Source organism: Meleagris gallopavo, chromosome 1 (assembly GCF_905368555.1).
Source record: "Meleagris gallopavo chromosome 1, MGAL_WU_HG_1.1, whole genome shotgun sequence".
Classification (NCBI taxonomy): domain Eukaryota; kingdom Metazoa; phylum Chordata; class Aves; order Galliformes; family Phasianidae; genus Meleagris; species Meleagris gallopavo.
In genome coordinates this window covers 45022157-45037936 of record NC_139404.1, presented here as the reverse complement: position 1 = coordinate 45037936, position 15780 = coordinate 45022157, and the positions used below count along the sequence as shown (strand labels likewise).

The following is a 15780-nucleotide window of genomic DNA, read 5'->3' as shown; positions in this document are numbered from 1 at the left end:
TGGCAAGCAGCATGTTTTACCCCAGAGACTGCTCCCAGTAAAGGACTGCAGGGAGTACCTCCTGCGTTCCCTACTACTCTCTTCCTCAGGTTCACCACTGACCCTTTGCATATCTGCCTGAGATGGGCAGCAATGGGGAGCTCTCCATCCTCACTCTGGGCCCCTGCAGAACGGCACTATCATTGCCATGATGCTGCTGTGACCTGACTTCCAATTACACTAAATCCCATGCAAGTGAGCTCTCAATCCTGCATGCACTGGCCCAGCATGCAAAACACTTGGCTCAGAAAAGCTGATCACTGAGTACAGTGAAAAGTAACGGCACTCTGATTCCCTTGTTTCTTTCATATGCCTGAGAAGTCCTGCCTTATATCAGAGCTCAGCTTTAACAGCAACGTAAGCAAGGAAAAATGAAGCTTTAATCAGTAGTCGTCACTCCGGATTATCCACGGGTTTGTTTTCATACAGAAAACATGGGAATCAAGCTGCTTCAAAACACGATGAGTCAATGAAATGTTTTCATTATTCATTTGACAACGGTTGGAAAAATTCCAGTGGTTTGCAAAAAAAAAAAAAATGGAAGAGTGCAAGACAGGTTTTCATAGAACAGATTATTGACATGATACCAAAACAGACGACAGGAAGGCGGCTGCAGCCCCCACCCCAAACCACTGATCCCAAGTCAACTCCCATTGCTTGCAGTGGGCTTTGAATCAAGACCACATTTCTTCTTTAAACAAATCAATTTCTATTCCTTTCAAACAAAGTGTGAATGGGTACCCAGACCTCTTTGCCCCCAACTTTCCCTCTGCTGCCCATGTGTCTGCCCCAGGGCCTTCTGTTAAACTGTAACACTGTCCTGCAGCACATGAAAGGGTGATCTTTGAGCAAGCCTTTGGTTAAAGTACATCTGATCTTTTGAATTTTTGAGATTTTTATGACAAAAATGTAGGCTGGCCAGGTGCAGCTGTGCAATAGGCAACATGCTTCATCCAGGTTTGGCTTCTAGTATGAGCTCCACATGTTAGTTTCAAGATGCCACGTCCCAGCTCATCCCTGCCCTGGGCACAGAGCCTGGGGGAAGGAATATGCGGAGGCCACTCTTTGGTCACCAATCCAATGGTGAATGATGGTGAATGGAGTTAAATACAGCCAGCAGTCAGTCACCAGAGGTGTTCCCCACGGGTCAGTATTGGGGCTGTTTAATAACTTCATTGACGATCTGGATGAGGGGATTGAGTGCTGCCTCAGTAAGTTTGCAGATGACACCAAGCTGGAAGGAAGTGTTGATCAGCCTGAGGGAAGGAAGGCCCTACAGAGGAATCTCAATATGTTGGATCAATGGGCTGAGGCCTATTGCATGAGGTTCATTGAGACAGCATGCCGGGTCCTGCTCTTTGTTCACAACCCCATGCATTGTTACAGGCAGAGTGACTGGACAAATGAGTTGTGGAAAAGAACCTGGAGGGTGTTAGTTGACTGCTGACTGAACCGTATCAGCAGTATGCCTAGGAGGCCAAGAAAGCCAACGGCATCCTGTCTTGTATCAGAAATAGTGTAGTCAGCAGGAGCAGAGAGTTGATTGTCCCTCTGTACTCTGCACCAGTGAGGCTGTACCTTGAGTGCATTCAGTTTTGGGGCCGTCAGTACAAGAAAAACATGGAGGCCTTGGAGTGTGTCCAGAGAAGGGCAGTGAAGTTATGGTCTGGTGCATAAGCCTTAGGAGAGGTGGCTGAGGGAACTGAGATTGTTCAGTCTAGGGAAAAGGGAGATCTTATTGCTCTCTCCAGTGACCTGAAAGGAGGTTGCAGCGAGGTGGAGGTCACCCTCTTCTCCAAGGTAATGGTGGTAGGATGAGAGGGAATGGCCTCAAGTTGTGCCAGGAGAAGTTTAGGTTGGATATCAGGAAAAATTTATTCTCAGAAACAGTGGTTGGGCACTGACACAGGCTGTCCAGGGAAGAGATGGAGTCACCGTCCCTGGAGGTGTTCAAGAACTGTGTGGATGTGGCACTGAGGGACATGGTCAGTGGGTATGGTGGGGATGGGCTGATGGTTGGACTAGATGAACGATCATTTCCAGCCTAATGATTCTATGATTCTATGCACGTGTTTTCTCCATCCACACCTGCCCTGTCCCTGCACCTGTGCTTCCTCACCTTGCGTTCTGCCTTCCTCTTCATCCTCACTCCACTCACACTCCCCCCGTTCAACTGACGACCCACCACCATCCCCCTCTCGGTGCCTTTTGGTGACGGCCAGCCCTGAGCAGCCCTTCTTCCACTTTCAGAACCCACCTGTTGCGCGGGGCAGAGCGACCCGCCGAGCAGGGCGCTTTCCCCATCGGGCACCGAGCCCTGGGGAGGACGGGACGCCCACCACGGCTGCCGCGGCGACCACAAAGTCCCGAGCGGGCGTCCGCCGGCACCGCGCTCCTTCCCTCGCGCCGGGGCGGGCCGCGGGGCGGGGCAGCGCGGGGCGGGCGGCGGCGGGGCGCGGGGTGCGGGCGGCGGGCGGCGGGGCCGCGCGGGACGCTGATGCCGCGCAGGGCCGGGCGCGCCGCGGGGCGCGCGGGGCGGGCGGCGGCGCCGCGGCCGGGGTTCGGCCATGGGGCGCGGGACGAGGCTGCCGCTGCTGCTGGTCGTGCTGCCGGTAGTGCTGCTGGTAGTGCTGCTGGGCGCTGCAGGTGAGCCGCGAGCGGCGGGCGCTCTCCGTCTTCTGCGGGCGGGCGAGCTGGGCGCGGGCGTGTGCGCACTTGCGTACGCGTCCGTGGATACGCGGGCGTGGATGGCTGTGCGGGTGTGTGGCGGCGGACGGCGGGGCTCCGTGCGCTGAACTCCCGGAGCGAGGGGAGCGTTACGCGGCTTCACCCACACCTCCGAGCGGATCGCCCCGCGGTGCGATCCCGGAGCCGGTCGGGTTTGCGTAACGCTGCCCTCGGGGTTTGCGAGCCGGGCGCCGATGTGCCGCTCTATAAAGGAGAAAGAACCCAGATGGGAAACAAACGTCTCACGGAGCGCGAGTTACGAGTGAAACTTTACAAGGCAAGTGTCGCTAAAATGCTTAAGCAGGAAGCATATGATTTTCCATGGATGTTTTACAGGTGAGTCATGGTTTTCGCTGCATGCTCTTACTCATTGCTAAAGAACCCAGCCCGGTACCATGTGCAGCGCAGAACGGGGCTGTTGAGACGGTCAGATCCATCAGGGCAGTCGGGAGAAGCCCCTTTCCCAGGGTTGCGGCGTGGAAAATCCTTCTGTCCTCATCTGTTCTTTCACCGAATTCCTGGGCCAGGCGGCCAGCACACGGGAAAGCTGTCACTTTTCATAACACGCGGTGCTCCGTGGCCATCATGCAACCGCTAACCCGAGGGAAAACAAACGCCCTTCACAGGGATTTCTTCTCCTCCCTACTGGGGTCTGTGTGTGGCAGCCTTCCTTCCCCAGCCCTGCTGAACCCAAGTCCTTGGCCCCAAATCTGCAGGTGAGGAAGGGACCCCGTGTTCCTGGCCCGCAGATGGCTGGGACTGGGGCTAGAGGGTGCTGGAAGCCAAATCCCTTCAGATCCCAAAACCTCGAATGGGAATTTGGGAGCCAGCCCTCCTGGCAGCGCTGTGCCCCAGCACCAGGACAGCCCCCGAGAAGTATCCCACCGATCAGAGCCTCCCCACACCCCTCTGAGAACAATCACTGTCAACATACAGGGAAACTAAAAGGATGCTATGAACACAAGCACGGATCCTGACCTGGATCCAGGTGCTGGCTGAGCCCTGTTGCATTTTCCCTGTCCCAAACCCCTGTTCTGATCCAGCACTCAGTCAGCGATCACTTGTTTGTTTACAGCGAACTGCGCTGTGCTGCCTGTAGCCAAAAGATCCAGGAAAGCAGGTAGACATGTCAATTAGGCTAGCTTGTGGCAAGCCTACCTGATAACATGGTAATAGCACACACTGAGCGACCCCTCGGGAGAGCCGTGTGGGTTAGTTGATGTTTGCACAGTGCTTTGGAAAGTATCTTCAGGAGATGTATGTGCATTTTACAGCTATGTTTGTTTGCTTTTCTAGAGTAGATGGGTGCTGCACAGTTAATATTGATAGTTTTGTGTTTGTTAGGAAGCTGAACTCACTGCTTGCTAAAGGTGCCCAAGTCTTCTTGCTTAGAGTGGTGCAGGGACTGAAATCAGGAGTGCTCTGCAGCAGGTGTGTTATAAGCAGCAGTCTGCATCTGTTCTGAGTAACGGCACAGGAACCCACACAGATCAGCAGTGATAAAACTGTGCTGTTTCCAGAGCACTTTGTAAGGGGCAGGAATAGGGAAATCCATCAGGCTCTGAAGGCTTTGTCTCTGCTAGTGGGTAATGTAGCTTAATTGCAGCTATGACACTGTAAGCGAATGCTGAATAAACCCCAAATAAAGGATTTATTGGATGCTAAACTGAAATGACCTTTGGACATAACAAAAAAATGCCAAGATGCCACAGTAATTGGTGTACAAAGCTGATTGTGTATGATTGGCACAGCGAGAAAGAAGACATTATGCACCTTGCATGTTTTGGCTGCCTGCATCCAAGTCATCAGAGCTTCCTTTTTTTTAATTATTTTTTAACATATAAAGCAGTTATGGTTAATAAAATACAGCCTTGACCTGCTGCTACACTTGTTAATAAGGAAGTGGAGAGCCCTCACCAAATGCTCCTGAGCCAGGCGGGTTGCTTTGCAGAAAGTTTCACACCAAACCCTGCAGTGATTTTGTTTTCCTTTGCCACTTTTGCTGTGATTTTTAAATTGATGAGGCTGCCAGAGTGACTTGCACACAAACCACAGCGGCTCAGCTGTAAGGCAGCCTGCCAGCACCATTTCAACCAAGGATTTATTTCCCTCTGCTTTACACACTTTGGTGTCAGGCTTCCAAACCTCAGCAGTGTTTTGATTCAACTTCTGCGGCAGTTCGGGACTGTGGGGAGATTTGGGGTAGGAACAGAGGGGTTGGAAAGAGCTGTGAAGGTTTGGGGTCAGCACTTGGAGGAAGTGCTCGAACCAGAAACCTGTTTCTGTGCCCCATCCTGGAGAGATGCAGATGGCACGTGACACAGAAACTCTGCTTTCCTCCTGTCTTTTCCTGTGCCTAAGACCACCTGAGTCCTCTCATGGCTGTGGGATGGGGCTGCCGCTGCCCCTGAGCCTTTCTGTGTCCCCACCTGGCTCCGGGGTGGGAAGGTGAGGTACAGGCCTCCCTCCTCCTGCCCTCGCTGTCCTCATCTCTTTGCAATTCTTGCTGGGGATATTCCCAAGCACAGGGAAGCCCTGAGGGCTTTCATTTTACTTTGTTTTGCTGTTTTAGGCATGCTGAGCTCCACGAAGGAGCGCACTGCACAGTGGTGCAGCTCTTGTGGGGTTGATGGGCACTGGGTATGCAGCTGTACCTGGCTAGCACGTAGCCCACATGGGTTGGTGAGCAGCCTTGAAGTGCATGCCATGGTCTCCCTGCTTTCCTTCCAGGCCCAGGCAGCGCAGCCAGTGCAAGCAGCCCGTGCGAGAAGGCCTGCAATCCCCGGCTTGGCAACCTGGCGCACGGGCGGACACTGAAAACGGAGACGGCCTGTGGGAGCCATACCACCGAGCCCTTCTGCGCCTACACCGAGGATGCCACGCTCCGCTGCAAGCCCCCCACCTGCAGCCACTGCAGTGGGGCCCACGCAGGGCTGGCTCACCCCCCCGCTGCCATGGCCGACTCCCCTTTCCGCCTGCCCCGCACCTGGTGGCAGGCGGCCGGGGACGCCCCTCAGGAGACCATCCAGCTGGACCTGGAAGCCACTTTCTACTTCACGCACCTGATCCTGGTCTTCAAATCACCCCGGCCAGCGGCCATGGTGCTGGAGCGCTCACAGGACTTTGGCAAGACCTGGCAGGCCTACAAGTACTTTGCCACCAACTGCTCGATGGCCTTCGGGCTGGAGGACGACATGGTGAGAAGGGGAGCCCCATGCACATCCAGATACTCCAGCCCCTTCCCCTGCACTGGAGGAGAGGTGAGTGGGGGAAAAAAACAAGGAGAAAGATCCCATTTGCTAAGAATGATGAAGAATGCATGTGAAAGAACAGGTTATTTTTGGTATCAGAAATGGCAGGTCACAAATTGCAAATCTGGAGGTGCTACAGGCAGCATGCTGCCAGCATGCCAAAGCCATAATGTGAGACTGGGCACCCTGCTTAGTGGCTGCTCTTGGGATCCCTGCTGGGAAGGGTCCCCAGGGCCCAGCCCAGCCTTGAGGCAGCTCCCTCTTGTGGCCTCATCCCGTGAACCTGTCTGCGTGGGAAATCAAACCGCATGGGTGCCGCAGGGCAGAGAGGGGCAAACGTGGATCATGAATTAAGGTGTCAATTCTCCACTAGTTATTACCGATAAATTGTGTTTTCTGCTGATAATGTGATCTGAGGTGAAGGTCCCATCTTTGGAGACTAGCAGTCATGTCTAAAAATCCCTTGTTCAGAGTTCTCTGTGGCTTCTTGGCTGGCCAGAGAAAGTAATATCTTCTTCTTCTTCTCCATCTCTTCTCTCCTGCCCCAAAAAGCAGACTGAACTTCCCTAGAAAGGGACACTGGGGCTTACTAAGAAGGTGGACCTTCAGGAGAAGCAAGAACACACCCTCTGGGAATCATCATGGTCCTTAGCGCTCCTGCAGCCCATGACCCCAGCACCCCAACCACCAGGCAGTACCATCCTGCAACGGGATGGCACTGATGTTTGTAGCTCTTAGGCCAGCAAGCAGGATGTGTCTGAGGTACTGAGTGCACAAGTACAGTCCTTTGTCAGCTTTCCCAATGGCTGTTCCTGGTGATGAGAAACTCAAGTGTATCGTTTGGGGTGGTACTTGCCTTGTTGGTCTTAGGTCACCACAGTCACCCCATAATGTGTCTGCGCCAGGGCTATGTCTGGCAAGCACCTGTGCAAGTCCCTGCCTTGCAAATCCCTCAGCAGGTTGGTCAGTGTGTGGGCACACTGGGCCTCTTATACGTCAAAATCAGTGCCTATTTTCAAAAAGGAAAGAAATTTGGTATTGTTTGATGCATCTGTGGTAGCCAGTTGCAAAGCAGGCTATTTGCTGAACTTGCTTCTGCAGGACTTCTTCTGGCAGTGCCTTAGTTTGTGTTAAAAGAAGCTATAAAAGTCAAGATTGTTTAATTATTCCAGGGCTTAAACAAATGTTGGGTCCAAGAGGCTGGAGCTTGTAGAGTTTTATTTACATGGCACATTTCAGTTCCCTTGTATTTACCTGCAAAGTAGTAATGGCAGCTTTCTGGTGACCAGATGGCAAGCATGCATGCCTAGCAAATATCACATTTAATTTATTACAGTGTGCTACATTCCAGCAATTACTCCTAACTGCCAATAGCAACATGGATCTCACCTAAAGAAACATCAGAGTTTTGTGTTCTGTTTGGAGTTATGTAGCACTTTACTCCCACTTCTGGCAGCACCTCATTCCTGACATATGGAAGCAGTAATTTCACTTGAAACAGTGGTTTTAAATATGCAGTCATCTGGGATGTCCAAGGGTATTATTTAACTGCAGCTCAGTTACCGCAGTTTTCTTTAAAGCACAAACATAAATTCCCTAAGTGCTACTGGATTTCTTTTTAAGCTTTTGATGGTATTTTTTAGCACAGTGTAACAACCCCAGCCCATGATCCAGAAGTGTGTCACACCATCTATGTACCGCTTTCTCCTCCTTCAAATATTTTAACACCGCATGTGCATCTTCAGGTGCAGGGTCAGGGCTTGCAGGTCCTGGCAGCACTCAGCAGAACAGAGGGGTTTCTGCTTGCTGCTACCCATCTCCTGGGATGAACAATTTGCAGAGCTGCAGGACATGGCTTCTCACCTCAAAACACCGCAAAGGTAGCAATCTGCTACACTGTACTTCTGTAAATACGGAAAAATCAGGATTTTTTCATCCCCAACCAGTCAGTTTATGCCTAATGACCGAAATGTGTATTGGAGTATATGGCACAAGAAAGATGACAGAATCACAGAATCATAGAATCATTAAGGCTGGAAAAGGCCACTAAGATCATCCAGTCCAACCATCGTCCCATCCCCGCCATGCCCACTGACCATATCTCTCAGTGATATGGTTCTTGAACCCTTCCAGGAATGGTGACTCCACCACCCCCCTGAGCAGCCTGTGCCAGTGCCCAACCACTCTTTTGGAGAAGAAATTTTTCCTAACATCCAACCTGAACTTCCTGGGGTGCAACTTCAGGTCATTCCATCTCATCCTGTCACTGTTACCTGGGTGAAGAGGCCAACTCCCACCTCACCACAAACTCCTTTCAGGTCATTGTAGAGAGCATTAAGGTCTCCCATGAGCTCCTCTTCTCCAGACTGAACAATCCCAGTTCCCTCAGGCACTCCTCTTAAGACTCATGAGTCCTAAAAGTGTGAGAAGAAGAGAGAATGGTGCTTAACACTGCACAGAGTACTACCATGCAAATAATGTCTCTTATTTAGTGATGGAGCGCAGCACATACCCAAGTCATCAGTTTATGTCTATTGACCAAAATATGTATTGGAGCATATGACACAAGACAGATGTCATAAGCATGAAACATGCTCGTTGGAAAGAGTTATCTGGTGCTATTTTGTTTTCACATAGTTACCAGAAGAGAGGTTCTCATCCTTCTGGGAACATGATGCCATGGTTCAGGGTTTTAAAGGCACTGTCACTGGAATTAAGCAGGTGCTTTCAGGTGAGCGTGTTCCCAGACTTGCTGAGCTGAGCCCCATCAGGAGCTGCCTGGTCACAGCCTGTTTTCAGGCAAAGAAGACCTGCAGCCAGGGAAGCAATGACTTTGCTGTAAGGATGCAGGAGCCAAACAAAACATCTGATGAAGACTTTCCCCATGCTTAATTCAGTGGATTGTTTCACGGCAGCGATCCTCGTAACCTAGATGCAGAAACCTCTAGATGCTGTTATCAGTATTATAGCAGGAAGGCTAGGGCCGTATTTTAGCATGGGTTGTACAAATGTGCTACAAATCCAGGGTATTTTTTGCATTTTTCCAGGTTGTAACCCTTCAACCATATTCCTGCAAGGGAAGTCAGAACTGGATTCACCAGCCAAATGTAACCTAAGTAAATAAGATGCAGAAATAAACTCCTTCAGCTCTATGCTCTGTTTTATTACTATACAGAAAAGGCTATCTTCCCTCCCACACTTTGGATCAGATTAATATTTCTTGCCTTACAAGCTAATCCTAAATTTATCTCTGACTGGAGATCACTGCTAAGGGCTTGCCTAGAGAATGCCCTTCGCAGATGTTAATTCTTTAACTGTGAGTGAGAGTGACTGTCCACTCTGCAATGCAATTATCTCATTTACTTTAAATTCCCATCTGTGGTCAATTCCGATTAGCTCGCCTGAGTGTCCCCATTTAGACAAGCTCTGGCATAAAAGGACTTACTGAAGCAGAGTCTCCTTGACAAGATTTTAGTAAATTAGCAACTTATTTGAGTGTTTATCTATTCAGAATACTGCTAATAAATCACTTTGAGACTTCAGCCATTGTTGCTATGTGTTATTATTAGGAGAGGCGTACTTGCAGCTTGACTGTTTTCCAGCAACAGATTCTAACACGCTGCTTGCTGATGTTTGAAACATGACATGCTGCTGTTTTACTGTGGGGTGTGTGTGTGTCTTGTGAGCATTTTATTGATCTCATGTGCCTTTTGTAGCAGAAAAACCTTCCAGGGCCTTGCCTCACACTTACTACATGCAGCCTGCCTCTGTCCTCAAGGATCTGCACAGCAGCCCTACTGGTTCTACCTGAAATTAACTTTATAGAGCAAAAACTAAGTTCGGTCCTACTCTTGATTAATTTGACCCTGATAGACAGTGAGCAGTTGCAACACTCAATGACACAAACAGGAGTTAAAGGTGCTCGGTGACTTTTATTTTGAGCCTGTAATTTTGGGTTCTAGGAAGAATCTGCCCATTCTGGGCTTATGTTAGGCTTATGTCAATGATGTGTTGTAGGGACCTGAAAATCCCAGGCTTGCTAGCTGGTAGTTTAGGGCAGGGCATGTTCAGGTGGAAACAGGAAACCTAAATTTAGTTTTCAATTGTGCCTGAGAGGACTCAGGACAAAGGCAGCTCTAGGCCTGTGCAGAGGTGAAGGTTTGGTACTCAGGGAGTTGTGCCGTGAAAAATAGCTTCCCTCAGAGCCTAGGCTCCACCAGGGGTGAGGGCAAGAAGCTTCTCAGCCTGCCCAGCTGTCCTCCCCCTGATTCCTCCTTTGCAGACAGCCCGCAGCAAGGTCTCATCGGCTCCTTTTCTCTCTGTCTGTCCGAGGCTTTTTGGCACACAGAATTTGACCCTCCGCTTGGCTAGCTATTGAAATGCAGCCCCCTCCAGGATGGAGCATAGTCAGTGCTTAATAGTGCATGCCGGCAGGCCTCTATTTAGAAAAGCAAGTTTCTAACTGCTGCAGATCGAGGCTTCCAGATTGGCCTCCAGTTATGGCTAAATTATGCCTAGATAGGCTAAAACAAATTATTCCTGGGAGGGGGCTGTGAAAGAGAATAAGTTCTATATTGTAGGCTGCCAGCAAGAGAAGGAATGGGCTCCAGGGCTCAGTTTTCCAAACATGTTTTTATGTAGGCATTGAAGAACACTGTACTCATGTGAAGCAAAAGGGATTTGGATAGGGAAAATTTAATTCTCTGAACTGGCATCTGGCCTCGTTAGCAAGGCTATTGCTTCCCTTGAGAAAAGGCCACAGGCTCCTCTTGCAGCACTGCTCCCCGCTGCTCCATTTCACTGCTCCTTACTGGCGTGTAGGGAAGACTAGCTTACTTGTTCAGCTGCTCCCAGCTTGCTGGCTGTGAAGCAGGGTTGCTGTACTTCTCTTTGGGCTTCCTTGGTACTAATGGTTACATGGAAAGTGTGTAACCTAAAGCAGTGAATGGCTGCATCTCAGGAGGCTTGGACCAAATGCTCATGGACTTAATCTAAGATTAATTGGCATGCACAGTGAGTAATAGCATGAAATTTCCATTCTAGAAGCATCCAAAATCCTACTGAAATGGCAGAGTCCTCAGATTCTGCCTGGGCAACTTTTCCTGAAAGAAATCAGTGTCCAAAACAGGCTTACACAAGCCATTCACTCCTCTATTGCTGGTCTCTGTGCTGCATCTCCATGCCCCATCACCGCATTCAAAGTTTACAGCCTCAGGATGAAAAGGGAATGCTGTTTCTCATGGCCTTTTTGACTGTACCTGTTTGCATACAATTCAGACAGGTGTTCTTTTTCCCAAATTGAAGTTTAGCTCACAGTCACTGGATAATTTCCAGTGCAATACCAAGCAGCCAGCTCTACAGACACAAAGCCTTTTCTTTATAGACAAAAGGAGAGGAAAAATATTCATGAAGTCGAGTTACGCTTCAGCTGAAAGAAATGCCATGCCTAGCCCTGCTGCAGGCATCCATGCTGACACTCTGACCCTTGCAGGCCTTTGTAGGATACAGTGAGAGGCGCTGTTCTGTGGCTGCAGGGAGACAGCCAGCTGCACGAGCAGGCCAAGTTCTCTCCCTGCCTTGCTGGACACAGCTCCAGGTTTTCTTGGTCTTCCAGGTTTTCTGCCTGTTAGAAGAGTGAGAGCGGTGATTAGGCAAAATAAAGCCATTGGAGAATCAACTCAGTTCACGGAGAAGCGCTGTTAGCTGAGGTGAAAGAATCCTAATGTTTCGAGCTGTTTGCACTGAAGAGAGATTTTTGTGATAAGAACATTACTTCTGTGATCATCTCCTGACTAAAGACAGCAATGACTCTGCAGTGTTTCCTTTTCATCTGAAGAAATTGTGCAGTGGGACTTCGAAGAGGAGCTGAGCAGATGGCTCTTCTCTGGCTGATTATTGCCAGAGTCATCCTGGATCCTGGAGGAACCCTGGTCCTTACCTTGTTCTCCCTGTACCTTTTCCAGCCCCTTACTGCTGGCTGCCATGTATGACTAGGAGCTTTCCCAGACAACTTCTCAGTGATGAGAATGACAGAGCAACGCCTTGAGTTTCCCCAAACAAAAAGCTGTCTTGAATATAGATTAACCTGCCAAGGCTCCCACGAGGACCAGTTATTTGAAACAGCTGGATTTTCCTTCTGAAGTCTTTGCAAGATTGTATGACTCCTAGATGATGAGGCAGGGAGTCATTTGCCTTGTTTTATGTGATACAAAAGATTGCAGAAGGGCTGTAGGCACAGACCAAATGCTGTCCTTTGTCAGAGTGTGAGAAGTAGCTGTAACAGCTGCAGGAGAGCCACTTCTCCAGCATCTCATTAGCTGCTGCCAGTGGTATACAGCAGGTTTCTGTGGCCATTATTTACAGTAGCCACTGAAGAGCCTTTTTTCAGCATAGGGTTGTTGCAGTGGGCGTAGCACATCATAGATACATGAGGCTTGCTTTCTTAATAGTTATTCTGCTTGGTGTCAGGGTAATACATCATATAACAGAGGGACCAGCACTGGGGCTCCAGCAGCCGCCTGTACAGAGAGAAGGGTCCACCAGCTCAGATTTTGCTGTTTTTCTTGTTTGTTGTCTGTTTCCTTTCTTGTTTTCTTCTTTCCATGTGTACATGCTCATTGACTCCCCCATCCATTTACTCCTTCTGTGTCATTTCTGCTGTTGTCATTTTGCAGACCATCTCCCAGTGCCTTGCAGGCTCAGCATGACAAGTTTGAGTCAGGGCTGTTGGGAAGCTCAAGCCCTGCACCTCAAGTAGGACACAGGGTAGCAGGTTCCTGCACCCTGCCCCATGGGTGCCTGTTTCTTCTTTAAGTGTCTTTTAAGTATCACAAGCATAAGTGACCTAAAGGGCTGACTTTATCACCACAGTTACTTGCATCTTGACAAAGACTCATGGTGGGTAGAGGTTCTGGTGGTCCATGACACACCGTGACTCATCTAGGCAGCTTTGCTGGCAGCAAATCTGTATCGGTTTTGTTGACTTCCTCAGGCCACTTTGACTTCAGAGTATACTTTGTTGTTCTCAGCATCATTCATTAGCATTTTCCTTCCCACTGTGGATATATATATAAAGATGCCCTTTCATTGCCTTTCGAGTGTAAACATACTAGGGTACTTCTTGCAAAGGGACTTTTATGTATTTATAAATCGAGGTCATTGTGGTGCAGGCGGTTACTTGAGTGCACCATGCTCAGAGCCGCTGTTTTATTTATATTCAGGGCTACTTTTTTGCATCCGGGGAATGGCAAGTAGCTAAAGCTTCTTGTGCCACTTAAGCCAAAAAAAAAAAAAAAAGTGAAATAATCAACATATCAAGAGCTCCTCATGACAGCCTGTGAGAAAATGGAAATGCTGTGAAAATTTATTAGGGGGTGTCAGCTTTGCCATGTGCCCAAACCACAGAAGAGCAGCCTGTTTGCATTCCACAGCATGCACAGGGTTGGCACTGGGGCTAGCACCTGGCAGTGGGCACTGCACCAGGCTCACTGGCACTGAGGGGCATTGCTGTCTTGTTGCCTAACACGAGGATTTCAGCCTGCTTTTCCATTTCGTATGGAAAGCATTGCTTTTTCCTTGGATGTTTTTCATGGGGACAAAAATCCTGAGAGACTTCTCCTCCGACTCAGATGTCCTCAAGCAAGTTTTATATCTCAACTCTGTTGTTTCGTGAAAGCATCAGATTTATGGACATGGGATCCAACAGCACAATTAGAAGGTTTAGAAGGAACATTACCCCAAAAATCACTTGGTATTTTGATTTGAAAACAGATGTTCATTTTATTTGCCTCCTACTTTGTGACATTTGCTCCTCAGATATGAGATGTTGCTAGATAGTTATTTTTAAATGGGAGCCAAGAGATTCAGTTCCTGGGACTGTGCTAAAGAAGAATCCCAAACATCTGAAGATTTACAGTGATCTCACAACACTGGGAATGAAAATGCCTTTCTGATAGGATGTATTATGGCACGTCCAGCATAAAAGTGCTGTGAGTTTTCAATTTATCACTTCCTACTTGTTCTACAAAATCAAAATGTGTAGTAAGGCATACACAGAGCAGCTGCTGCTGTAGAGATCCTGTCCTCCCACTTCTGACTATCATGCATGGTGCTGATTATCATGTGGGAGAAGTCACACCGTCTAGCTAACACCGTAATGCTGATTATTCACATATTGTTCATAGGCACACACAGACAGGCAGCTCTTGTGGCCATGGGGTGCTTCCTGGTGAGGCTCATTGCATGCAGAATGCCAGAGAGGGCACTCAGGGACACCAGGCTTGCAGCACCCCATGGCCAGGTGCACATGCACAGAGGCAGCTCACTCATCTCAAATCCTGCAGTGAAAAGCTGGATGGAAAAGTCTAGGAGAGGTGAAAGCAGGACGTGGCCCATGTGAGTGTGCACGTGGGGCTGGGGTGCCGGGCAGCTGCACGGGGATGTGTGACCTCAGTGATGTGCTGGGATTACTCCGGAGACAGGCTGGGATGAATTGGCAAGGTTAACAACTGAACAGGGAAATCCTGCTGGGAAACACATCCTTGATCTTATTGTGCAGCCTCTGGGGGCTATGGCTCAGTCGGCTGGGACAGAGCAAAGAATCGCTATTTGTATGGCATCTCAGATGTTATAATGACTGTTTTGTATTTTATTAAAACAGACCCAGTAGCACTGGGGGATGGGGGTGTTTACTGCGGTGGCAGTGCTGAGACTCAGCTCCCCTGCTGCTGTGTGAGCAGTGCGAGGCAGCCGGGGCAGCAGGGTGAGCCTTCTCTCTGCAGCCCTTGGGAACTGCAGATAGGGCTCGTGTTTAGCATCACTGTTTTCAAGCAACCATAAAAAGAAATGTTTGAAACGATTTAGGGCCTGAGCTGGAATACTGGCTCCATTGAAATCAGTGGCATAACTCCCCCTGAATTCCACACAGCCATGGTTTAACTCCCACAGCATGAAGGCACTTGGGACTACTGATTTCCTCACTGCACTGCCTTTATGAGGGTTACAGGCATCAGTTGCCTGCCTTAAAATGGGATAGATAAATGAGAAAAAGTGAAAATAATCAGAAAGAAAGTCTGTTGCTATATCTAGCATAGATTATTCCCATTTATGTATTTCTTTCACCACTCCCATCTGAATGAGGATGAGCAAAGAATTCTCTGAGACAAGATGTAATAGCTAGGAAACCAAAATTCTAGTTTTTTACTAAAAATTCTCAACCAGGCATTTTCCATCATCTCCACTAAAAGGGAATCCATGTCTCCAAAATGGAAGTTTTCCAGGGAATTTTTTTTCTATATCTGAAAGCTTCTTGTATTCATAGAGCCACAAACAAGTAAATGTGAGCAGAACAACACTGATGTGTGTTTGGGTGAACAGCAGTTTCTGAGGAGAGGTGCAGAGCTGCTTGTTGGGTTCATTTTATTTCAGGAAAGTGGAAAAACAGGTCTATATCCTTGAAAGGGATGAAGAAACACCTTTTGAAAAGTGTCGGTATTTACTAACGTCCCTTATCTGACTCATTACTTCCACAAGGGATGCACCACCACCCACCTTACTCCTTTGGCCACCTCTCCAAGCCAACCTGCTCCCTTTTGACAGCATTTTGGTAGAATCAGCTAAATGCTTGAGTACCTCGGGGAAGGACTGCTTGTCTGACAACTTTAGGTGGTTTTATACCACTCCTGGAAGCAGTGCATCTATCCACTAAGCCGTCTTGCACTCAAACAGTCAAGCGACTCACTGAACTGGTGCTTGTAAACGTTGT

At 48.9% G+C, this 15780-nt stretch overlaps 1 protein-coding gene across 4 annotated transcripts in view; it reads left to right on the top strand.

Annotated features, from left to right (window-relative positions):
• Positions 1-2486: 2486 nt before the first annotated feature.
• The window catches only part of NTN4 (netrin 4), a 35778-nt gene continuing 22484 nt past the window's right edge, over positions 2487-15780 (top strand). For 2 of the 4 annotated variants that reach the window (XM_085223361.1, XM_085223357.1), the window contains exons 1-2: positions 2487-2685; positions 5497-6026. In XM_085223361.1, the coding sequence (XP_085079487.1) occupies positions 2607-2685; positions 5497-6026 (609 nt within the window). In that variant the 5' untranslated portion in view covers positions 2487-2606. Of the gene's footprint in view, positions 2686-2741; positions 3103-5496; positions 6027-15780 lie in introns of those variants that run through there. The other 2 variants (XM_010709321.4, XM_085223376.1) reach the window with 2 other exon arrangements.